The sequence below is a fragment of the Drosophila virilis genome, chromosome 2 (assembly GCF_030788295.1).
Source record: "Drosophila virilis strain 15010-1051.87 chromosome 2, Dvir_AGI_RSII-ME, whole genome shotgun sequence".
Taxonomy (NCBI): domain Eukaryota; kingdom Metazoa; phylum Arthropoda; class Insecta; order Diptera; family Drosophilidae; genus Drosophila; species Drosophila virilis.
The window spans coordinates 25,717,649-25,744,320 of NC_091544.1; the positions used below are offsets into that span (position 1 = coordinate 25,717,649).

The 26,672-nt window shown below is 43.1% G+C and overlaps 1 protein-coding gene and 1 long non-coding RNA gene across 3 annotated transcripts in view; one reads left to right on the plus strand and one right to left on the minus strand.

Annotated features, from left to right (window-relative positions):
• Positions 1-26,672, plus strand: part of LOC6633184 (lachesin) — a 237,208-nt gene that overhangs the window by 176,699 nt on the left and 33,837 nt on the right. The window contains exon 12 of one of the 2 annotated variants that reach the window (XM_070206972.1): positions 14,348-14,424. The exons of the other annotated variant lie outside the window; for it this stretch is intronic. Coding sequence (XP_070063073.1) covers positions 14,348-14,409 — 62 coding nt within the window. The 3' untranslated portion in view covers positions 14,410-14,424. Of the gene's footprint in view, positions 1-14,347; positions 14,425-26,672 lie in introns of those variants that run through there. 2 annotated transcript variants of the gene reach the window in all.
• LOC26530552 (uncharacterized) lies at positions 9,150-9,917 on the minus strand. Its single transcript, XR_001449936.3, has 3 exons — positions 9,765-9,917; positions 9,529-9,696; positions 9,150-9,455 (listed from the first exon to the last, which is right to left on the minus strand). It is a non-coding gene; the product is annotated as an uncharacterized lncRNA (long non-coding RNA).

The following is a 26,672-nucleotide window of genomic DNA, read 5'->3' on the forward strand; positions in this document are numbered from 1 at the left end:
TCGTATGTTTGTGCTCATATTTCTGTGGTTCGCGCAATTTCTGCATAAATGAACTTAAACTTAAAGCGGCTTTGAGACACAATCCTTGCCAGCTGCCAGCTTGTTAAGTGTTCAGGCTAAGACGCTCGTAATGCGTTTATCGAGAGCACAAAATATTTGCATGCTTTTAGGCGCACGACCACAAAAAATAGAAAGCGACAAATCCAAAGCAAGAGCTGAGCTTGCCAAGCCAAAATAATATATTTAAAAACAAATAAAGAAAAGAAGCCAAAGAATGTGTTCTCGCGGGTATAAAATGAATACTCTCAAAGATATTTGATTATGAGCTTGAAACCTTTCGGACGGTAAACAAAAAACTATCAAACAATCGTTTTCCACCAATTAATAACTGTTGCGGGTGAAATTTCCCATATCGTTGAAACACGTATTTATTAAGTTCTTATATACAGCTGTGAAAATAAGTTTGAAGCAAATTGGACAAGACTTAAAACTTCACCAACAAAATCTTTGAAGTGCACTTTCCACCGAGGCAGCTTTGATTTTGCGACAATTGTGAAACACGTTTCAGGTGATTTATTATACCCTGAACCCATTAAAAATGGGTATAAGGGTATATTGTATTTGTGCAAAATCAAAATGTATGTAACAGGCAGAAGGAAGCATCTTCGACCACATAAAGTACATATATTCGTGATCAGCATCAATAGCCGAGTCGATCTAGCCATGTCCGTCTGTCTGTCCGTCCGTCCGTCCGTCCGTCTGTCCGTATGTATGAACGCAAGGATCTCAGAACATATGAGCTATAGACTTGAAATGTAGGTGCTCCTAGTGCCTGCGCAGATTGAATTTTTTTCCGATAATCGATAAATTACTTCGTTTCCAAGCAACCGATAAAAATCGATATCGATATCCTGTTTTTTGGGCAATTTCGGTAAATAATAAGAGCTAGAGTCACCAAACCTTCACACCCCGTCAATTAATTCAAACAAACACCTTTAAAAAAGAGTGCGAGGATGATCGGATGATAAACAAAAAGTTTCATACAAACGTTTTTCACGAATTTTCCACACATGCGAGTGAAATTTCCCTAAACCCTGTCTTTACGAACATGGTGATTTTTTTTCTGAATGAGGTACCACGCCCTTAAAAGGTGGCAGTCTTTGCAGATCTGACTTTCTATTTTCGAGAAAAATTTTAAAAGAATATTTTCGAATATTTTGAATTTCAATCCGTGGTCCGAAGAAGTTATATTTATCAGTATTTGGACTTCATTGTAGCAAATGAAATCCTTCATAGAGCTTAAAATATGTTCATCAATTACGCGCTTTACAATGCTCATTAGGATAGCATCACAATGCGTAAGAATAGATGGAAATTCTACGCAATTGATCATAATAGAAAAAACCAGGCGTTGCTTGCGTAAATGTTAAGTTGCGATTTTCATCGCTTTAAATTGTGCTAACGAAAGACTTAATCTTGGAGTATATAAGAGCTCAAGAGTTTTCCACTGCGGCTTGCACATGGTGGGCGGGTCTTCCTCATAATATGCCAGCTAGCTTAATCCATTTTACAAGCGAGCAACAGCAGCAGGCAGAAAGCCGCTCAGTGGGGGGTACCGGCAGTCTTGACTGCCTGCCACTTCCGCAACCCCCACCCTTTGCTGACAAACAACCAATGCGCGTAACAAGTGCTACTCGAGCTGCGGCAACAGTCAGAGGGACAGGCGGGGGCGAAAGGACAATGTAGGCAAAAGCCGCTCAATGGGCTGCCAGCGCAGCGCCCATTTATACTCGTATGTCGCATTTCTTTTGTCCTGTGTCCTTTGTCGTTTGTCGCTTGCCGTTTCTTAGTAGCCCCTTTAATTCATAATGCATGCCACGGCTGTTAAGGATGTGCCAGGCTCAAGTGTACTGCCAACGGCAACTGCTCACTAGACTGGCCAACACACGCTTTAAACGGGCCAACTGACAGCTGTTGCCAACCGCTTCTGACAGCAACTCCCGACAAACTGATAAACGTCCAGCTGTGTCCATGATCCACGTCATGCAGCTCAATAATTGTTGTTTAGCTTGATTGAATTCTCGTTCCCATACTCTTTATAAGTATGTTCAAATATTTCATTAGTGAATTTCCATGCGCTTTTGTCTGCTTTTTAGTTGAATGCTAGAACGTTAATCAAACCATGTAATTAAGCTGATTAACCAAAACTCAAAGCAAGTCCACCGCAGACGAATGCAGAGTGGACATCAAAAGGCAACTTGCATTAATGCTGTTTGTATACTCTGCTCCCAACGGAGTCCAGGCGGGGTTTGCCAGTGCCTGTGGCAAGTTTAATGCATGCAACTATCAAAACAGTTTTGGATAAGTGTTTAATGTGTGCTGTCACGCCCACAGACGCCCCTCCGCATACTCATTTAATTTAATATGTCAAATACTAAATCTTGCTGAAACGAACCATCTCTCTTGATAATCCAGCTATGCTTTCTGTATTTCTATCCAGAGCATCTGATTTTCAATTGTTCTCATTCGAATGTATATTTTATGAGTTTTCGATACAACAACTCAGTTTTCAGCGAATTGTCTTGAGTTTGCTTATATATAAGGAACATAGTAAAACGAAAGAATGGAAACTTTGGTGAAGATCCATTGAGAAACAAAATATATTATTATGCAAAAATAATAGTAATTTGTGAGTGACTATTTATATGACAGCTATGAGATGTAGGGCATATATATGATCCAATCTGACCGATAACCAACAAAGAACAAGAACATCCGGCACATAAGCAATAAGCAAATGTGGCATCCGGAAGGGTATCGTTATTACAGAGTATACAAATCTTCTTTGTTCTAACTTGCTTTTTACCTACAGTAAGTTGCAAGAGCTGCCCTTTAAATGACGTTGCCAATTATTTATAATGTTGTTGTTGTTTCTGTTGTCTTGGCTTAGGCAAGTGGCATGTGGTTTCATTTTACCTATTGTTTGCTTTTAAAATTGGAGCAACGTTACGTATACGTAATAACATTTATAAATACGCCTAACAACAGGCGCCTGGGCCAACGTGCACACATAGCCGCATACATATGTATAAACGTATTGATGTGCAGCTAATGCGACCCCTGAGAATGAACAGGCAGCAGTCGATGGGAGCGGGAGTGGGAGCCGCAGCACTAGGATTCGAGCCAGGAGCCAGCGGCGCTAACGAGCGGTGCCTTGGAGAGGCCAGCGCTCGTCTGCAATTGTTGCCAAAGCTGAATGCCAAAGCAAATAGCAGCAGAGGGATATAGCTCGGGGTCGGGAGCGGAAACGTTGCATGCGGCAAGGATCTGGGCAGCTGAAACTAAATGGAAATGCACAGAAAAAAAAAAAAAAAATGTTAAAAAAAAGAAAATGTTGCTGCAGCAACAACACTGAAACGAAACAGCAGCCAAATCACAAAATCCGATTTGCATGGATTTGTCGGTTTTCTTTTGTTGTCGTTGGATCCTTGCTCGCTGCCGCCGCCAATGTTGTTGCTATTATCCTGCAAACTATTCATATTGTTGTTGTTGTTGTTGTTGTTGTTATTGTTGCTGCTGTTGACTTTGTTATTTTTTCTTAATGTCAGCTCAATAAAAAGTGCTGCCATCGTTTTCTATTCTCCGCTTTGGTTTGTATTTTTTACCCAGTTCTCATTGACTATACGCCCAAATGGGGTATGCGAATTTCGGGCGTAAATATGTGTCTGTCCTACCTTTTAAAATGTACTCCACATGATGAGGAGGACGTACCGTTACAAGTTCAATTTTCCGGTAAATATTCATATAGCAAGGACAAAAACAAATTACAATTTGTTTTTTGCATAGTTCTCATATTTTCTTTAAATGTGGATGTTAGGATAATTTATTAATATAGGTGTTGAGACAAACTAAAAATAAATATCGTTATTAAGACCATCGATTAATAACGGCATTAACACAATCGACATAGCTTGATTTAAAATCAATCAATAAGTATAAATTTTAAGACAATATATGCGCCTATTTTGGATCTTAGAAAAGCTAAAGCCACAAAATTTGGCATAAGTTTTCCTATGGCTTACATAATTCAGAAAAAAATTGCATAGAGTGTGGCTAGTGAAAAGAAGAAGTTTAAAGTCAGTTTATGTGTATTTATTTGTAGGGAAAAGTGCAACTGCTTGTTTTGGCAACGCGAAGCCGGATACGGGGTATCCATGAGTCGCGCACATCACCGCTATATATTCTTTGTATTACTTTTATTCTTCAATTGTTTGTGTGTTGTTGTTTTTGCGAAATTCTGTTTTCCCTGTTCATTCATTCGACGGTTAGGTTTGCGCACCTCACACTAGCTTCCGCCTCCCGCGCCACTCCCGAAGCCAACTGTCCCGCTGGGCACTCGGCTCTGTTGCTACAGAATTTTTCAGTGATTTTACATGTAAGCATCCTTGCGAGTTGTGGCATGTCCGCAATTGAAGCAGCTCCGGACTGCCCTGGACATGTCGTCCATGTGTGTTTTATTTATTTATTTTTTTTTATAGGATATGTTTTCCTGTTTGATTTTTTAAATCAGTCTGTCTGCTGACCCCGAGCACTCAAGGCAGCGTCAACGAAGTTGTCATTTTCGACTGCTACATGCCACATGCCACATGCCACATGCCACACACCATAAATCGCCCACTCTGTGCTCCATTTGCCAATTGTTCGATTTGAATGCACATTGTTGCGCATTTTTCGCTAAACTCTCCAGTGTTTCTCGAGAGTGTGTGTGAATGTGTACGGGTGTGTGCGCAACAAGAGTTTCTCTTGTACAATAACGTAATCTACATAATTCTATTTTCAGTTTGATTTCTCTCATGTTTCTCCATGTCAACATATCCCACAACGTTTTGCTGCCCGTTTCTTGTGGCCAGCATTTGACTTGATACACCTCGTTCCCGCACCGCCCATTACTTACGACCCGCCCCCATTTTGGCTACACAACTCGCTATCGTTGCTGTGCTTGTTCTGCCCGCCGGTTACTCACTGCACTTGTTGCTTGTTATCATTGCCGCCAAGTGCCAGCCACAGCATAGCCACAACTTGTGCACCCCCACACACACGCACCTACAGCCGAAAACAAGTGAGTGTCAGCTAGTGGCGTGTGTGCGACTGAGTGATACCCTCTACACAGCTGAGAGTTGCTGGAAAATGTTCTTAACCCGCAACTTAGCCAGTGGCTGTGCTTCGTCTTTTCCAATCGACCTACTTTATGGAATAGTTATGCTAATCAAACTCTTATGTTAATTTTCCAATTGTTTTGCAACTTTCGGGGCTTAAAGCTAAAACGTATATGCGTGCGCATACCAAAGCCCAAAATTTTGTAGTGTCCCCAATATGGGAGATCTAAAGGAAGTATCAAGTAAAAATATATATTATTATTATTAGTCGGGATGACAAGATTCAATTTATTCGAACCTATATTCAGAGCGTGCAATCTCAGGATTTTCAAACATCAAAGATTTGCTCAACGTAGTTTCGGTATAAAATTGATATTTCTCGATTCTTATAAAATAGGACATGATATGCCATACGGAAATTCTGAAAAGACGAAAAACCGGACATGGGTATATCGACTGATCTAGAATTTATATTATTTATGTTGCATATGACTTTATAACCCTCTGTGTTAGCCACTTCCAATGCATACAGGGTACAAGAGCCCTGCGTTCACGTTCACCTTAGCATATGTTTGCCTTCCGGCTGCTGGCAGTGCCTGGTACAGAGCCTGCGCTCGAGCACCGTCAGTTTTTGGGTGCCCCTTTTCCAATGAGTTAATGCATGTGTTTTGATTGCTTCAGCTGCTTTGTGTAGCTGGCAATGGGGTTACCATCTGGTCATGGTCTCCGGCTGTGGGTGTTGGCTCCATGCTGTGGGCTTTGTCAGCTGGCAATCCCATTATTATGCACAGTGCTCGCATTATGGCCAACACTGGAATGCTGCTACGGCTCTGCTCTGCTCGGGTCTACTAACAATGCTCGTTTAGCAGCAGGACCAACACGATAACGTTACCATAATCCATCATAAGTTCAGTCGCCCTTTGCTGATTCACAACTCCCACACTAAAAGAAAATAAAAACCAAAGTGCTCCCCAAATTTTGGAAAATTGCAATAAAATTACAAATATATTCAGTTTAAAAATTGTTTCACAATAATAATTATTATTATATTACGTAATGAATTTGAGACCTGGATCTAACTAAAACCAAAAAATTCGTATAGAAATGATGAGTAGATTAACGAACCGCAACAATTATAATCTTCCTCACGACAACAATTTTTCCAATTACAAATATTTTACTCAGAAAATGTTTCTTATATTAAAAATAAATTCTTATTTTCAGCTGTTTTTATATTTTTAATATCAAATTTTTTCAATTTTCAACAAAGTTCTTACTTTTCAGACATATTTCAGAAAAATTTAAAATAATTTATAGATTTTTTAAATAGGGAAAATTACTTGAAACCAATTTTAAACTATTTTTTTTTCTGAGTGTACTAACTGCCCAGTTCTGGCTGGGCTTTTGTTTACAGCTCAGCGAATTTGTATGGGTGTGTGTGTGTGTGTGAGTGTGTGACTGTAAGCCAATTGTTGAATGAAAATCCATTTCATTTTAACATGTTGGCCACAATTAGTGCACATCCAGCAGCGCTTACTTAGCAATGCTGCCTCTCTCCACACTCGTCCACTGCCTGCCCTCAGGTCATTCAGCCAACTGGCCCGACTGCCGGCCTGCCTCTGAATGCCTGTCAAGCACTTCTTGGGTTTGGTTTTTCCTCGCAGGACATGCATGCAACAACGTTGTTGTCGTCCAGGACGTTGTCCTTGCCGTTGTTGTTGTTCTTGTTGTTGCTGTTGTTGTTGTTGTTGTTGTTGTTGTTGTTGTCGTGGCCTGGCTTGTCCGTATCTGAACGCTGTCAGGCAGCTGCCAGCTGAAGTGGCATTAAGATCCCTCCGCCTCGCTGCCGGACTTGGGTTCCTTTAGATTATTGCCGTCGCACAGGATTTGCTGCCGTTAAGCGCACTTGGCTTTAATTTGCCTGCATTCCGGCCAACTCCAAGTTGGAGTCCACTCGAACTTCAGCCTGCAAATGGCTCAATTTAGCGGCTATCAAAAATTGTCGACTTCGCCATCAAAATGTCCACCGAAAAAAAATGTAAACAAAGTGCAACAATTTTCTAATTACACAGTGTGTGTGTGCATGTGTGTGTATGTGTGTGTGCGTGTGCCGTAGCGATGCACGCAAGCAAAGGCGAGGCGCCCCCTTGCTTCCCGCTTTGGCCGACGAACAGCAGCGCAAAACTGGCGCATTAAATTAATTAAAAAATAAATAAAGAAAATGCAAGAAGTAAATAAAAAGAGAAATCGTTTCTGTTGGCTTCAATCGACTGAAAAATACTCTATTCCCAGTTTTATGGCAGACGTTGGAAGCGAGACCATTCACTATTATTATCAGTATTATTGACTTTGCGGATCTGAGACTATAAGAACAAAGCTATGGTTGTTAAGCTATAAATTTGAAGGTCTAAGTGCTAAGCCTTTAAAATTGTGAAAGATATAGATTTTCACAGTTAGCCAGTCAATTTGTGGGCGTGGCCAACCATTGTCTGATATGTATATTTAAGTATTTAATATTTGTTATATAAGTATTTAGTATGTTATTTTAAGGAAAGTGCAGCACACCAATATACTCTTTTTCCACTTAATGAAAAAGGTACAAAGAGTGCTTGGGCGTGTAGATGCTAGGCGACAGGGGCGTGGCATGGCCAAAAACTGCAAATTAAGAAAATGCGGCACACGACATAATCGAATAAACAGTAACCCCAACGAGCTGCCAGGGCTAAAGGGGTTGAGTGCTGGTCGCGTTGCACAGTGCAATTGCATGCAACTGCAAATTGAAACGATGTCAGAGCGTGCCACGCCAAGCGGCAAGCGCCGCTGCCGGTTTCCCGCCGCCCGCTCCACTTCGGCCTCGGCAGGCACGTGAGGTCAGGTCGCTCGTTCATTAATCAAAACAATTAACGAGGCCGCATTTGGGCGACGTTTCCGTTTTTTGTGAAGTGCCCGCACGTAGAAGCCCGCCGGGCGAAATAAAGAAAAAAGAAATTGGAAATGAAAATAATGAGGCGACTTATTAAGCCAGCGCAGGCACCAACACACTGAGCGCTGTGGCTGCATCTGTAGTCGAAGCTGTGATATATCAATGGAGTGTCATAACAATAAGCAATTTGTCAAGCACATTGACCACATCCAGTCCGGATGAGGCGATGCGTCGCCACGCGGTGCCACTTATAGCAGGAAAACATAAATTTTGGGCCAAGAAAACGAAAGGGGCGGCTGCATGGGTTGCATGTGGCATGCTTGTGGCACATGCCAAGCGTAAAGCGCACCCACGACGTGCATTTGGCCAACCATTGGAGGTATCCAGCTGTCGCGTGGAGGCGCCTCCTGGCGCCCGCCTGACTGCGCATGAGTAATGGCCCGCTCTGTCAGTCCTGCATTTTGCCAGAAAATTACAGCTAGGCTATGAAAGGATGACGCAAACAATGAGCTGCTTTGATTTTACGCACAATAAAATAATGCACACCCACACCCATGAGTGCCAAGTCCCATTGCCACACGCTTAGCTCACGTATTTCATTCCCACATCAATCTGCATATTAAATTCCTCATACAACTAGGCAACAGATTGACTGCTGACAATCGAAAGAATCCAACTTCTGCACCCCCAACCCACCCCCCACGCCACACTAAAATCGATTCAAATTCACATGTTTAACTCGATATGCTATTGTTCCATGGGGATTCATTTATTTATTAAACTTTTAACGTCGCGCTATTAAGCTTATTTTCATCTAGTAAAATCTAGAGAAATCATGCTACACATTTCCATCTCAAACCCATCGTACATAATGCTGCCTTTATCGATGATAATTGATGATTGATTAACCGATTGTAAATAAATTGCCAAAAGCTTTGAAAATTTTTTAAAAACTACAAAACTCTAGATCTCAGAGTTAAAAGGGTTCAAGTTAGTCTGTGCAATCGGCCATAAATATTTTAATGAAAACTAAAATAAAACGGATTTCACTCTTTTCTTGCAATTTACTCTCTGGGTGGAAGACTGCTTTAAGCTAAAACAAATGACTTTTAATTGAACAATTAATATAAAATAAATTTAATTAAAAGAAAAAGTTTTGGTTCTGGAAACGTTGGGCTTTGCCCAAAAATTTATGGGCGCCGTAAATAAAAAACATTTCCGCTGAACTTGATATGTGCCGTATTTCCGGATCTGATTCCGCAGCTGTCCCTTAATTCAGCCTCGTTCAGATTTCAGCCGATAATCAAAGAGAGCATATGGAGCCCTACTGTGCAACTGCATTGTTGTCCTTGTCCCGTTGTCCCTCCCCATGTCCGCTTCGTTTATGCAACAATTAAAATTCGCAATGAGCGTGATTGTAAATTAAAAAGATTAAAAAAATATACATACGAGACATGTGTGCGCGGTTTTTTTTTGTTTCCCTCTTGACTGCAACAGTCTCACGAATTTTCAGGTGAAGGTGCATGACAGACTAAAAGATACTCCCAAAGCATTTGAATTCGCCTTTGCCCTTTGCCTATCTCTTTAATTGTAACTTATCAAGTCAGTCCTTATATTCTACAAGTGAGTTAGAGAAAGAGCTGAACTTTAAGATAAACTGTACCTTAGACTATCTTCAAACCAACCTTGCTGTTCATTGTCGTTTATAACCGTTTTTATATCTCCTCGAACTTACAAGTTAGGTTCAGTCGAACTCTCAGCAAGTGCTTTCTTGATATTCCGGGTTCGGGATTTTTTTATGCCAACTGACAGGTCTTGCGTTGATTACATTGATAGCTCAGATGTTCAGTCTATTTGATTAGCTTTCCGTCTCGTACAAGCCATACAGACAATATACCCAACGGATAAACTGGCAATGGCATCTCATGAAATATGCAGAGAATTTTATTTATGATTTCCGTTGATAAATGTGCACAGCCCCAACTCGCAGCGAGCTATTTAAAAAACAAACAAGAACAAGTAAAAAATCCTGCAGCCGAACATGCTCGACTACAACATACCCTATACCCCTGCCAGTAGCATCAGTTTAAACAGTTTAAGTCTTTCAAGCTACTTTATGTAAAACAGTTCTTCGTATAATGGAAGCCTCCGTTAAGACTATCGTATACCCCATCTTAACCCTTCATCTTTACAGGGTATAGAAAAAAAAACAACCAAATCTTATCGAAAATATGCAACACGCCAGCCAGCTTTTCCGCTTTGGGGCTATATGCCTATCCGAATTGACCCCGCAGCAGATGTTGCTGCTGTTGCATGCCGTTGCTGCTGTTGCAGCCTTGACACCTGCCGCTAAAAGCAAACTTTGCAATTAACTGCAGCAGCCAATGGCAACTTTGTCGACAAGGGGCACTCTTAGGCTGCCCTTGTTGCAGATCCTTTAAGTTTAATTATTTTTCAAAAATGCGAAATACGAAAATTGCATTTGGACGCAGCGCCGTCTCCTATTTTATTTACACAGCGCCATCCAATCTCGGCTAGCTGCCTTGTAAATCAGTCAGTCCACAGTGAAGTGCCGTGCGCCAGTTGCAGGAGAGCTTCTCACGGGGGTGAGTCGCGTGCCTGGCAAGGTGAGCTGCTGCTGTTGCCCCTGCTTCGGCTCCAACTCCGTCTCCGACTTGGCCAGCATATTTGTTTTGTTGTAAATCACCAGCAGCAAGGACGTAAATGTTGCCCGTTGCCGGTCCTCGGTTACCGGTTGCCGCTTGCCACTGCAGCACCACTGCACCGCTGCACCACTACATATGCCACTTTACACCCAACGTAAACACGATTTTCATTTGTATTGCATGGCGAGTGGTTGATGGCGGGAGTTGAGTCCGCTTGCCTTATTTATGCACGCCCGGGCACGCCCACATCGACCGCCTTCTGCTGCTACTGCGGGCCAGCGCACGCGGATTGCTTTAGCTATTCATACCCTGTACACATTGGAATGATATACGTAAACGTAAGTAGCTTATGCGAATTTATTCATTCAGATCAGACTCAATCTGAACTAAGCTATAGCAAAATTTCTCCAATTTTCCTGAATTCGATAAGCATCGATTTGCAGCTACGGCTTTAGGTACATATTTAGGAGATTGTAAGGTTTGGATGGAATTATCTGGAAATATCATAATGATCAGACTTTAAGTTTAGAAGTTATTGAAGAATAAATAATTTAATAATATGCAGATGTAAGGTGAAGTATGTGCCTGGCAACGTGTGTGTATGTGAATGTATGTGAGCCTGTGTATTATTGTAAGTATGTATAGCAGCACATGCATGCTAATATGGCAGCAAGAAGCAGCTTACAGGGTATTTAATAATCGTTCATCTTTGAACTGAGGCTTGTTGCTCGTTTCCTCTGCTGTTGCCATATTTTTATTTTGTTTTGGCTGCTGTTGCTGTTTAACAAAGCGCATAAATTCGCTTGCAACTGTGTCCTCGGGGGCTGCACACTGACCTACCACCACCACCCACAAGCCCCTTGCCCAGCCACCAGCCCCCTTTTTGTTGCTCTCCTACAGTTCCACGCAACCTCGCTGAAAGTGTTCGTTTCGGCTTGCTGCGCTTCTCTCATCTGCCTTTCGACTGTTTCGTTTGTTTTGCCCCTGCCCCTATTTCCACCCGTTTTCCACTTTTTCTCTCAATTTGTTGTTTTTGTTTTTTTTTTTTTTCTTTTTGTTTGTTTGTTTGCGAGCTGGTCAAAACGATTTTGCCTTGGCTCCCTAGGCTACCCCTTCACAATTCCTTCCCCCTCCCCGCGCCAGCTGTAAGCATATGCAAAATGTTATATTTTGCGCCCTTATCTGGGCAGCTAGCGACAGGCAACTGCCTCCCGCTGACCCCCTCATTCCGGCAGCAATCCACCGCCCTGGTAAATATAATAAAAAGTAACGCTTGCAACTTAATCTCTGACAGCTCGTTACCCGTTTGCATGAGCACAATATTCATGAGCTGCTAAGCTCAAGTTACACTCACTTGGCTGCCACAGCGCCTTGCCCCCTGGTCGCTGACCCCCATCCATCCACCCACCCCTTCCTTGATTTACCTTTCCAATTGTTTCACCTGACGCTTTAAAAAAAAAAAGAATTTATTTATGCATTTTTACAATATTGCAGCTTTTGTTCGTAACTTTGGCATTTCGATTGAATTACCAACTGCTCACAAGCCACTGTGTGTGTGCGTGTCTGTGTGTGTGTGTGTGTGTGTGTGTGTATGTGTGTGTGTGTGTGTGTGACATGGCATATTATATAATTACGAATGCTGACCGCGCCAAGGGCTCAAATGTGGCCGATAAGCGAACTTCCAGTTAAGTCCTGGACGCGCACAGCGCTGATAAGCAGCTGCCACACACGCACAACCACGCACACACACACACACACACAGTGGCACACACAATTAGCAGCGACTAATGCCCACAGAGCACAGTGGCACACAGACATTAAGCATTCATTGGTCAGTTGGGACCACTCGCATTGTTGTTTGCGGCCAGCAGCTGCGTGCTGCCAAAACCAAATGAGCAATTGACTTGCTGCCACGCCCAGCAGACGCCCACCCAGGCACACACACACCCGAACAGAGACACCGCAGTCGCCGCATTATCTTTGCGTTTTAATGTGTCGCTTTATAAATAAATTGCGTTTGCACATAAATTATGCATTTTAATTTACATTTATTTACACAATTTTCAAGTCGATCCGCAACGCAGCTCATTTTCCATTTCCCCATTTTCCCGCCAATTGATTTATTGTTGCTTTTGCATGCAGCGCCGCGCCCCGCTTACCCAGCCCCACGACATTAAATAATTGTCCATTTATATGATTTAATTTGTGGCCAAAGGCAGCCAGGCGGCAAAACTGTGCCACGAGCATTGACTAATTGCAAAATACTTGGCCGACAGGACTACCGACGCATCCTGCCACCCAAACCTGCTCCAAGCATGAACCCTTCTCACATTATTGAGGTTAGTAGGCTACCAGGGGCTCCAGCCGGAAATCAACCAAAACCAAAGTCACACACACACGTGCATTCACATACGCATACACAGAGTCGCAGCATTCGTTGGGTCAACCAATATGCAACAAGGACGCACGTTGGGGTTCTGCAAGAGGCTTTGTGGGGGGGAGGGCGCTTGTCATACGGTTATATAAATAGATGATGAATGTGTGACCACACTGGCATATCCGTAGCTCTTGCTGTTTGTATATTTATACAGCTTAACCGACACGTGTATGTGAGTCCGTGTGTGTGGGTGTTCGTGTTGGTTAAGCATTATAAATTATGTCAAATTTAATTTGAAATCCTGCTGAAATTGTCACATATTTGGTTTCAATTTATCCTATACTTTAGACTATAAGCTGCATTTAGCAGCAGCCGCTTGAGCTTAAGTCCTTGCCAGAGCAAAGGACTCGATGTAATTGCAGTTGTTGACTATGCGAGACAGCGCAACTTTATTTGGGATAAGCTTTCCAATTCAAACTATGTTTCTGATACAAATTGCCACTTAAGAATTGGTGTGTTTAGTTCGTAACCAATATATATATTTAATAATGATTGTTGTAATTAGAAAATAGGCTACATTTATTTAGACCAGTCGAGACTCTTTTAAAATATTGAAGATAATAAAAGTTGAAATGAAAAATTTAAAAGAAAATAATATAACCCATTCTTGCATCGAAATTAGCAAATAATGTGTGAAGTAAGCAACAAAAAGCATATTTTTAGAAAATCAATTTCCAAAATAGAATCAATCAAGCGGCTTATATATATCATAAATATGGTATATACCATCTCATTTTTGTGTATATATCATTTAATTTTTGATATGCTATAGTTGCAACGAGTTTTAGGTACGAACGAATGTTAAAAGTTAAACTTGGTTGTTCCTTTTGTACCAAATCAACGCACAAAGAATTTGTAATTTTAATATTTTTTCTTGGCCGAATTGAATCTTCCAAAATCACAATATGGCAAATCTGCCCAGGCAAATGTCAGGCATTACTTGGCAATCTCTTGGGCTGTAAAACATCATAACATAAAAGACAATACTCGTATACCCTGTAATGACGAACTATTAACACAAATATAGTCCTATTTCGATGATCAATTTCAGCGATAGTCGAAGAGTTATTAATGTAACTCAGCTATATATCTGAATATATAATTTAAAAAATAACAGATTCTTGCAATCATAGCGGAATCCATGTAATTCGTAATTGTTTTTCAGCGCATTTGCCCAGCAGCCGTGGAACTTGGTCAACATGTCCAGATTGTAGGCAAAGCATTTAAGGAGCGTTTAGCGCTGGATCTTCGATGAGATTGCAACTTATTGTGGACGCCCAATTGAGCAGCATGTGGTGAACGAAGGGTATTTGTGGCGGTGGGGGGGGTCAAGAAAATGTTGCTGAAATGAAGCGAACTCAAGTACGTCGCAGCTGACGAAAGGCGATCCAAGTAAATGCCCAGAGAAGACTGCTGCAAAATTACTTACGAGTATAAGTAGAAAGTTGTACAAGTTTTTGCTCTTTCATTCTCTTCCTCTTATTTCATATTTTATTTTTTTATTTGTTTATTTTTTTTTTTATATATATATATATTGCTGCGGCTGCTGCACATGTAAGACATTTTGAGCTATGACAGCAGAGGCAAAAGTCGTTAAAACTTTATGAAAGTCAAACAGAAGAGCGTGCAAGGACGAAAAATAATAAAAAAAAAGCAAAAAAAAAAATGATGAAAATAACTAAGGGCAACGAAACGTGGCGGCTGAACCGGCGGATGCGCTGGTCAACTGCCATAACTACCATCCACTTGCAACTTATCCAACTATCCACCCTGATTATGTTTCCATACCCTAACGAAGAGTATAAGCATTGAGCTATGGACTGACTGACTGACTGACTGACTGACTGACTGACTGACTGACTGACTGAATGGCTGATTGACTGATTGACTGACTGACTGATTGTAAGGATTCTGAATCTTGACCTTTAGTTATTATCCTTTTTCTGTTCTAAGAAGTAATTTATTCCAATTTTTTTAACCGAAAGTTAACATATTCATTTTATTCGAATAAAACTAGTGCTAAATTCTTATTCAATGATATGTAATAATATTTCATTTACCGAATTGGAAATATCCATCCCTTAGCTTGGAACAGAAATAAAAACTGTTATTTTGTGTAGTTCTGATTTTTGAACTCATTCCAAATCTTGTGTAGGACTTAAATATTAAATATCCATAAAGGGTATTGCATATTCGACACTGTGTTGGCCATTTTTTGTTCTCAATTTTTTTTTCTGCCGTTTTTATATATGTTGTTGTGCACTGTCTTTGGTTGCTTTCGTTTGTTGTGCATTATTTGGTTTTTGCTTTGCATTTTGCAATTTTTTATATAGCGCCATAAATGCTGCCAATGGCGGACAACCGGGACGTCCCGCACCCGCCAGCTTTGTGGCACCACCAAACCACTTGCCGGGCCACATCACATGTTCCATCTTGGGCTGGCACGCCTGTCAAGCGCTTTTTCCGCTTGCAAAATGATTTGATGGCTGCGCATCCGCTCCAAGCAGAGGAGCATCGGGAGCTGGTTCCGCACTGTTTGCGCTATGCCCTGATGCCCCGCCCGGCATAACATAATCTTTCATATTGTGCGCCCTGTGCGATGACATTTTTTGCATTATGCGACAGTTGCGGGAGTCATGGATAAAACAGTTCGAGTCCTAATCCGGCCCCAAGCCCAGGCGCAGGCACAACGTTATCAATTTGCGCTGTGAAGTTTTGTATTTAACTTTGGACTTTCCACTTTTCTTTTCGCTGGTCACCTGCCGGGCATTTGGGCTCGATGCGCCCCCGTAACGCCCCATTTTAATTTTAACTGTCAAAGCCGAGCGTTGAAATCATAAATTTTATTAAGCGCAACCAGGCGGCCATTTTGGAAATTGACCCAACTTCAGGACCTCTCCGCACTCAGTTCTATTAGCGCAGTTTAATAAAAAAGTTTCAGACGTCGCTTAAGTGCGTCCTGCGCCCGAGTGGGTGAGCGCAGAAAGATAGAGACAGGCAGACAGCAGGAAAGTAAAGAATGAGTGAGGGAAGGGAGTGCAGAAAGCAGAGTGGTTGCGGTTAATATACAAGCATACATATATATGGTTATATAGGTGAGTATAAATATGCTTGCTAAACTTTTTTAATGCTCTGCCAGTGAAGCCGCATTTTTATGATGTGCTTTCTTCTCAGTTTTTTTTTTTTATGCCCTTACAAAGGGCATCATAATCTTGTCGTGATATGTGTAACACATTCAATGCGACATTTTTGAGCCCATAAAGTATCTAAGTATATTCATGATTACTATTAGCGATGTCTGGCAGTCTGTTTTTTCTCCTCAAAAACAATTTGGATTTAACTGATTTATTATATAAAAATATATTTGAAAAACTTTAAAGCCTTCGATAATGCGCTGCTGATAGTTTTGTTGTTTTATGTGTGCTTTGGTAATTTCAATATTAATCATATTTTTAAATAATTCTTTTGAATATAGTAAGAAATGTAAGGAGTCTAGGCTTGAAACCAAATCGGAATGCAGAGATTTCAAGAACAGATTGGCCGAATCGAATCGTAAGACGAAGCATTAGAACAGGGGAATTGGGGCAGGCTGTTCGCCTGGTTCTATGCAAACTAGTCGCTCAGTTCACTGACAAGGACCCAGATTTTCTATAAACATATTAGTTTCTATATAGATTTTTATAAAAGACACAGAGAACTGTTGAAAATTAAATTTTCCACTACAAAATATCAAAGTAACTTATCATATAAGTAGCTACTATACCGACAATCGGTCGGTTAAAGCCTTCTCAGCTTTATGTCACTTACGTTTGTGTTTCTCTGGAGATCGGACGTGAAAATTGCAGTCTCGTGTGTGTGTGCGCGTTAGTGCACCGCTGGCAGCAGGCATAAACCAAGAAAGTGACATTGACACTGTATAAAGCCCGCCCCAGGGCAATCCATACAAATCCCGCTTATAGTGGGTAAACTATACGCAACTGCTGCCTCTGGCAGCCGGAGTGTTATACAAATTAACAATATTTTAACAAAAAAAAATTACCGCGTGCAGTGCGTGAGAACAAGTTCTTGCAAAACTTAAGCTGCGCTCAGCTGATCGCAACTCAAGTGCGTGTGTGTGTGCGCGAGTGCAGCAAAGCTTTCGCGAGAGAGCTTTCAGCTTGCAGCTGCACTGATAGTGCTGGCAAAACAGTCACTGCAGTGACAGTGCTGACACTAAAGTCACAATTTGTGATCAATCACTTGTTACAAAAATACGGGTTATTTTTGTAATTAAGTGTAAAAAACTTGTTTTGTTTTTATTTTTTATTCTTTTTTCTCCCTGTGGGGAAAAAATTATAACAAAGTAAAGAACAATGGCTACAAACAACCGACCCCAAAACAACGAAGAAATTCATTCGCCAATCTACCCGCTGCCGAACAGCTCAATAATATCCCCTACAAATATAGCCGCTAATGTCGATCGCCTCGACGGAAGCAGGCCACTGGAAGATTTTTACCAATATTACAACAACGTGCTCGCCAGTAGTGCAAACCGGAACGGCGCCTCCACCTCGCTGTCAGCCGGTACCCAGCAATGCTCGACTTGGCAACCGCAACAGCACGGCACTGTCAGCACAACGACAGCAACAACCACCACAACCACAGCGTCATCCAGCAGCGGCTGCAGGACATCTGCCTCAACAGGCACAAGCCGCGCCGCTTTAGAGCCCATCGGGACCCGCCCCAAAGCCGCCAATCCGACCTTGCAGTCCACCCCTTATGGCACCCAGGCAGCTGGTTCTTGTGTCACAAACCCCCCTCTGCCTCCCATAAAGAACGCAGGTGCTACGCTAGCCTTCGAAGAGCCACTGGTAGATTGGCAAACGGTTTCCGCAAAAAAACGGCGTGGGACTACATTATTATCCGAAGGCGTAAAAAAAGGGAAGCAACTAAATAACCGCAACACCAGCCGCGCTGGAGCTAAGCCCGCAACTCCCAGTACCGCTTCGGCAATTAGCAACAGATATGCCTCCCTTGAGCCTCAGGAAGACGCCTCTGTAATCGATGACGGCGAGATGGACACTGCCGACGAAGCGCCTCCAGTCACAGACCAACAACAATCAGCGAAAAAGATCTCCAAACCCAGGCCGATAACAGTCCCTGGAGTCAGCGATATTGTCGCAATGGAGCGAACCATAGATCAGGCAGTGGGCGCAGACGCCTATGAATTCAAGGTCTCTCCCTCTGGCTATCTAAGAATTTACGCCAAAGATGCCGACACCCACAGAGCAATTGTCCGCAAGCTCACTGAAGTGAGAGTGCAATTTACCCACTTCTGCCTAAAGGAAGACAGACCATACCGCGTTGTGGTTAAAAATCTGGCCGCTTCCACTCCCAGAAGCCAGATTGAAGCTGCCTTTACATCGCACGGCCATATTGTGACGAACCTTTACAACCCGGGCGCCAGACAGCCAACAAGTGATGCAGACTCCACCAACGACTTTCCAAGTCGCAACTTCTGGTTTGTCGATCTCAAGCAGTCTCTTAACAACAGGGAAGCGCTGCGGCTCAACAAGGTTGGCCGCCAACGGGTCACTATTGAGCTTCCGAGGAAGAACAATAGTATAAGGCAGTGTTTCCGCTGCTTCGAGTTCGACCACACCAAAAACTACTGTCTCAAACAGCCCAAGTGTGGTAGGTGCGGTCAGTCCCATTGGACAAACTCCGAGCAGTGCCAGGCCAAAACAGTGGCAGACCTGCGATGCTCCAACTGCGAGGGAAACCATGCTGCTTCCTATAAAGGATGCAAAAGCTATCAGGTGAGACTAAATGCCAGGCAGCCGGCCATCAATGTCTCCCCTCCTACACGATATAGCCATCCTCAAAATACACGAAGAACCACTCAGCAGTTCGTACCTTCCCGAATTGTGCAACAGGGCCTGTCGTATGCTGATGCGCTACGGCCAGGCCATCATGTACAAGTCCGCCAACCCCCAGCGCGCACTCTTCAGCCCACCGTCAATCCAATGCAGCTCCAACAACCACTGCAAGGACCTCAGGAGCAAGACGCTTCCCTTGGAGGCATCCTTCAAAACCTCCAGCAGTCCATTGCAGCACTGAATGCCGCAGTTGCAACCATTCTGGTTAGCATTAAAGAGCTAAAGGATGCGCAAGGTTCCCCGCAGCTTAGATTCCCAAAAAGCCGCAAATAATGGCTACCCAGTTACGTCTCGGATCGTGGAACGCTCGTGGCATCCTCCAAAATGCTAACGAGCTCAAGCTTTTTCTGAAAAAGCATGATGTAGACATCATGCTCATCTCAGAAACACATCTGCACACAAACTTGTACCTAACAATGGAGGGGTACGTCTGCTACCGTGCGGATCACCCTACAGGACGAGCCAGAGGTGGTGCTGTAGTGCTGGCAAAGCAGGATTTAGCACACTACCATCTACACACAGTGACCTCCAGCGACACACAGCTGGCTGCTATCATGGTGGAGACTCCCTTGGGCGAAATCCTCGTTGCGGCAGCATACCTACCACCAAACATCCCCTGGAACCGAGCGGAATTTGATTCCCTGTTTGGCCAGCTTGGCCCCAAATTCATCGTTGGAGGCGACTTCAACGCTAAGCACAGACTGTGGGGAAACTACAGAGCTGACAGCAGAGGCACTGCGCTCCATGAGGCGCTCACTCCCTGCTCAGCCCAGGTACTGGCCACCGGTAGACCTACCCACTTTCCGTACAACCGGCAAAGTACGCCTTCCTGTATCGACTTTTTTATATTCAAGGGCATCCCCAACAGCGTACTATCGGTTCGCGAAGAGTATGATCTATCTTCCGACCATCTGCCACTCCTCACAACGATCAACACGGCTGCACAAAGGATCCCAAAAAAGCGCAGGCTTGTCCTCCCTGGGTCGAACATCCAACGATTTAAGGCCGAACTAAATAGCTTGATCAACCTAAACACGCAGATTCTGTCAGTTGAGGACGTCGACGCTGCAGTACAAACCCTGTTGGACCAAGTACATGCCGCAGCCGCCAACGCTGCGCCCGCACATATCTACTCAGCCCCTACAAGCCAGCGGCCAAGGACGTTTTCCCCCATATTGGAAGGTCTTCTCGCCCTAAAAAAGCGACTGAGGAGGGAGTATGTCCGTACCCAGGACCCCACGATTGACAGGATCTATCGTCGTATTGCTAACAGGGTCAGGAAGGAGCTGATTATCTCGAAAAGAAATGCCACAGACACCATGCTGGAGGAAGCAACGGCAGACGAGAGCTCCAAATTCGCGCTGTGGAAACTTAGCAGTCGATACAAGCGGCAAGCTGCGCCAAAGTTCCCCGTTCGACTTCCCGATGACACCTGGGCCAGATCACCAATGGACAGAGCCGAAGCCTTTGCCTGCAACTTGGAGGAGCGCTTCAAGCCGTTTGAGACCGCATCGCATGGAAGGATACAGCGAGTCGCGCAAATCCTGGAGGCGCCACTCCAAATGTCACTCCCTGTATCGCCAATCACCTTCCAAGAAGTAGAGCAGGAGATGAAGAGATTAAAAAGCAGCAAAGCCCCTGGGGAAGATCGGTTGGACAACCAGACAATCAAGCTACTGCCATACAAGGCGGTGCTTTTTCTCGTCGCCATTTTTAATGCAGCTCTTCGGCTAGGTTACTTTCCAGTGGCTTGGAAGAAGGCACATATAATCATGTTGCACAAGAGCGGAAAGCCCCCTAATCAACTGGGATCCTATCGCCCCATCAGCCTCCTGCCTGCCTTTGGTAAGATTCTGGAAAGGTGCATCCTCAGAAGGGTCCTGGATACCCCGGAAATAAAACGCTTGATCCCGAAGTTCCAGTTTGGGTTTCGACTCAAACACGGTACCCCTGAGCAACTACATCGGGTCACAAATTATATTTTGGACGGCTTTCACAGGAAAGAGTATGTGGTGGCAGCATACCTCGACATCCAAGAAGCCTTCGACCGGGTGTGGCACGCAGGACTCCTCTCCAAGATAAAGGACAAATTGAATCCGCAGCTATTTAGCACCATTGCGAGCTTCCTAACTGAGAGAACCTTTCAAGTGGTGCAGGATGGAGTAGCCTCTCAAACCAAACGCATAAAAGCGGGCGTTCCACAAGGCAGCGTCTTGGGTCCCACGCTATATAGCCTGTTTACACATGACATGCCCACAGCAAATGCAAGCAGACGGAATGATCGGCAGGACCTTCTGGTGGCCACGTTTGCTGACGACACGGCAATCCTTGCAAAAAACAAATGTGTGTACGTGGCAACTGACCTCTTGCAGGAATACCTCAAGCGATTTGAAAACTGGGCTTGTAGATGGAACATCGCAGTGAACCCTGGAAAGTGCGCCACGGTTACCCACACTCTACGCAAGGACTCATGCCCCGGACTTTTTCTTCATGGTGAGCTTCTAGAGCAATATCGTCAACACAAGTACCTAGGTGTCACTCTCGACAGACGACTTACATTTAGTAAGCACGTCTCTGCAGTAACGAGCAACATCAAATCTAAGATAAGGCGAATGAGCTGGCTCCTCAACTCCAAAAACAAACTCTCGCTCCGAAACAAGGTCCTAATCTACAAGGTAATCCTTGCCCCAGTGTGGCGTTACGGGCTTCAAGTTTACGGTATAGCTGCAAAAACACACCTGAACAAAATTCGCATCATTCAGGCCAAAACCCTGCGCAAAATAACTGGAGCCGAATGGTATATTCGCACACGCGACATCGCCAAGGACCTCAAGGTTCCAATGGTGGGCGACGTAGTCAACAGGCAAGCAGCGAGCTACTCAACAAAGCTCCACAACCATCCAAACATCCTGGCGAGGAGCCTGCTAAGGAGGCGAAGAAGAAGGCGACTGAAGAGGACCTACCCAACCGACCTAATCGATCGTTATGTATAGGTGACAAGCTTCGTTAATTACACCAAAATATGTTTCTGTAATCTGTTAACCTAATTGTATAACTAATTGTAAAACCACAATCATCGCTAAGCTAAGTTATTATGTCACTCTGATAAAAGTTGCTAACATAGAGTAACAGGATACCAGATTTCTTAATAAACAAAATATAAAAAAAAAAAAAAAAAAAAAAAAAAATGTCTGCAAGGATATTTCAACTTCGGCACAATAAGCAGGATGTTTAATTTTGTTCTTTCAGTTTTTTGGGGCTTTTGGTCTTGAGTTGCTGATGGGGATGCCTGCTGCTTCTAATAAAGTCATCATAACAACTTCATCATTATTGGCGCATAAAACAAAATTTATTTATGTTCGGCTCTTATGCATTAAGCAAGCAAAAGTACAAAGTAAAAGACAAAATAAATGCTTTTATTTGCTGCCAGTTGCCAAAAACTGGCCGCCCTTTATCGGAGGGCAAGCAATCTACAAGTGAGCACCCACTACCTTGTCCAGGCATTGCCAACCCATACACTATGTGGACAAGGGAGGGCTTATATTTTATGCGTTTACGCATTTAATGAACTATGATGAGGGTTCGTGAATCAAGAGAATCGAACGTTCCCTTGGCAGCCAAAAATCGTTACCCTTTTTTTATTTTGCCCGATTTTTATTGAACTTTTTTATTAACTTGCGCAATTTATTATCGAGTCGGGTTCGGGAGCGGCCTATCATAATTTTTAAATATATTTAAAATATTTCAACAGCTTTTTGGCAGGTTTTTCTTTTTGCTGAAGCTTTTGCTTTACTTATGCATATTTTATTAAACGAGCTACACATATGTAGCTGCAGGTGGGCGGGGGTAGACAGGTGTGAAGCTGCTGTCAAATAAATTGCGAAACGAAATTCCAGCAACAACAACAACAAGAACAACAACAGCAGCAGCAGCAGCAACTGGAACAACTGAAACAACAGCTAGAAAAACGCCCCCCAACAAGACAAACTTAACTAACTGGAAAATTTCTTATTGTGATTGCGTTTGTCATTGCATTAGTTTACAACTCTGCACACAGGTACCCACTGACACGCCCACCTACATACACACCCACACACACACATATGTCAGGGCAAGTTTTGTGCCATTGTTCACAGCGCGCGAACATCTGAAAATCTGAAAATCTAAGTTATGAAAATCTGTGCGAGAATGGTTGCAGTTTTTCCTCTACCTGCCTCTCCTTTCTCTCTCTTTCTCTCACACTCTCTCGTTGCCCTCCCGCTAAAGCGCATTGAACTGTGCAAATTGCGAGCAATTTAATTTTTACTTCCTTTATTTCAAGTTTTTTTCTCTCTCTTATTTCATTTAAGAAATCGGCCACGCCCCTTTTCACGCCCTGCCCGCTGCAGGGCTTACGCGCGCGTGAAACTTTGCGTAATACCAAAAAGTGCTCACAGCACATTTCCGAGCTCAAACTTTATATTAGAGTTGAAGTGCCACAAACACACCCGCGCGCACACACACACGCTCGCACACACACACGCTCGCACACACACGCACTGATAGTAAGTAGAAAAGTGTAAGTACGTGGCTTGGCTCCCCTTTGGCTTCGAGCTCAGTTGCATTGGCCTCAGTCGCGTTATTTATGAGTTGCTTATGCTATAAGGAACTGCAGCCAGTCGCAGCAACTGCAGCAGTAATAGCAGCAGCAGCAGCAGTAACTACAGCAGGAGCACAAAGCATTGACAATGCTTAAAACCAAGCAAAGTCCTGCTCGATTCCATTCAAGCCAGCGAGTCGTCGTCCTTTGGGCAAAGTTCGTGCAACTCTCAACTCGCCAGCGTGCAAGTCTCTCCAGCTCTTTTCCACGCCCTGCCGTCGGTTGTGCAGCGATTTTTGCGTATTTTCATGTAATTTGAAAAATATCCCGTAAGCAGTTGCAGCTCCCAGACGCACGCAGCGCATTATAAAAATAACTGCGACAATTGGTTTTCCAGCTCGAGCAGAACAATCCCTCTACCCACCCTTTCGGCGTGCAGCCGCCACAGCCACCTGCACAAATACACATGTATTGTTTGTGTCTTTGCTACAACTTTTACTTCAACCTCCTTTATGCTCTGTAGCATCGCTCATTTTTATACCCATTACGTGAAAGGGGTATATTGCTGGAGGAGGCACCTATGATCCCACAAATTGTATTTATACTTCCAAGACGCTTTTTTCTAGCCATAAGAGTCAATACGCCACAAAAAGATCAAGTTTCCAAAAGCTTATATGGTTTTTTTTATCGAAAAGTGGATAAGCATCGGTTTTAAGCCATGGCTTTAAACCATCACCAACTTGCAATTCACAGAGATAAGATTAGTACTAAGTACCATCCCATATATTACCCCGTTCACCCGACAGCATGAACAGCCGATGTATATGTATGTCATTTGTATGACTGCCTAAGCAAGTCGATTTCAGAGTTATTTTAAGCCAATCGTATTCAAATCGCCCTTTTTTCGATATTTATCAATTTTAATCTATTTTTGACATAGATTAACTGAGCATACCTACGAGTTTTTTAAAGCTTAGCATTCAGAGTGTGTATCAAAGATATATTTTTTAATGAAAAACGATAAATGCCGATGTAATGCCAAAGTTTACTCAGAATATCTACGAGATCATAGAGCTTAGGTTACCAAATTTAATATATTATTTAATATGATCTTGTATGGTATAAACAGAGAAGAGTTATTAAACAAGGTACAGGGTATCTTACAATTTGGCACATAAGCACTCTTACTTATTTAGTGTGGAGCTATGCTCACACGCATTTTTGCGTTTTCCGCAAATTAATACACTTGCCACTTGCATTTAAATAGCTGGCAACATTTTTTTAATGATTTCTGCCCCTACATCTGCCCACCCAATTGTGGCGCAACCCTTTTCAGCCATAGCAGCTCTTTTATTATTGTTTGCGCTTGCCCGCAGGATGCGCCAATTTAATTGCATGATTTCAGATTTATTATTAATGCAACTAGTTTCCAGCTTGCAACCAGTGGCAAGTTGTTGTTAATTTGTTGTTATTGTTGTTGCGTTGCGCTTGCCTTTGTTTCTGCTTTCCACATTAACGGGGCAAGCACAAAGCGTTTGTCAAATCTCGCATTGGCTGCGAACAAGTCAATAAAAATAATAATAAAAAATAATTTTGCAAATTGCGCGCACTTAATGAGTTTCATGTGTGTACATTATGCTTTTTTTTTAATTAATGCCAAAGCCACACACACATACAAGCAGATGGTGTTTACTCTAAAATAATAAATGGTATTTAGTATTATTATGAGCTGACTTTAAGAAAAGGTTTTCATAAGCGAAACTGAACTTTGATTTTACTAATTAGTAGCTTTGGGGAATCTTTGCTTTTTGATTAACAAAGAAACGCAGTAAGAGAAAGGAGGAATGCCAGAGCGTATATCAAGTGCACTTCGAGAATATTTTTGGAAAACAGTGTCCCTAGCTCAGCATTGATTTCTGCTATTCAACTGGTGGAGTTGAAGTTCGATGCCCATAATAGAACGAAAATGTTATTTGAAGTTTAAGCCAGCACAGTTCAAATCCGAATTGCTATTATGGGTGATATTTTCTGACTGGCTACCACGTAAGTGTTTCACTTTCTGAATTGATCAATTCTCGACAAATGAAATCCCGATAAGGAAAGTCTACCTTATCGGCCACAGAAACAGTAGGGTGTTCCAGCTTCTGCTTGAGCTGCCCCATTCCATTTCCCAAGGTGCGTTGTTGGGCAAAGGTTGCAAAATCAAAACTAATTTAATCATGTTAATATAATTACAAAAATTAAGCCGTTATCATTACACACACGCACACACCGAGCGACTGTGGGGCGGGGTAGATGAAGACAGGTGCGAACACCTGCCAGCTACAAGCGCAGAGCAAAACGACCCAAATTATTTTTAATTCCCCACAGGATAAGCGCACACGAAATGAGCCTGAGACGCAGGAATACAGCGGCGCAGCCTCAGCACCGACTGCTCCCACTTCCGCATCAGGCCTTGAAAAGCCGCCAAGCCCCCGTCCAAGCACCTGCCTCCTGCTGCTGCAATTTATTCCAAACGCCCAGCAACGTGTCGCGTGCTGCGCATATTAACAAAATGATTATGAAATTCATAATTACAGCGCAGAGTTGATGTGATGTGTGTGTCTGTATGTATGTGTCTGTGTGTGCCGGGCCCATTGTGTATTGTAAAATGCGTCAACACATTTGCCAGCCGACGCCCACGACACACAGCTGGCCCCTGCCCCCTGTTTACAGTTCCCAGCGGAGCGTATTCCGTTTGGTTTGGCAGCTTTGAGGCGGACTTTGGGCCACATGGCGTATACGCAATTTTCAATGCTGCTCAAATATTTGACGCTTACGGCACGTGATTAAATTAAATGCGCTGCCAAGCATTGCGACACAACTAATTAAAAACGCCCAACAATGCGGCATAGACGACGCCCACTGCCTCTTAATCCACACCTCATCTCCACCCACGAGCCATGACCATTAAATCGATGCGAATTTTTCGTGCCAAATCCTAATCAAATTTC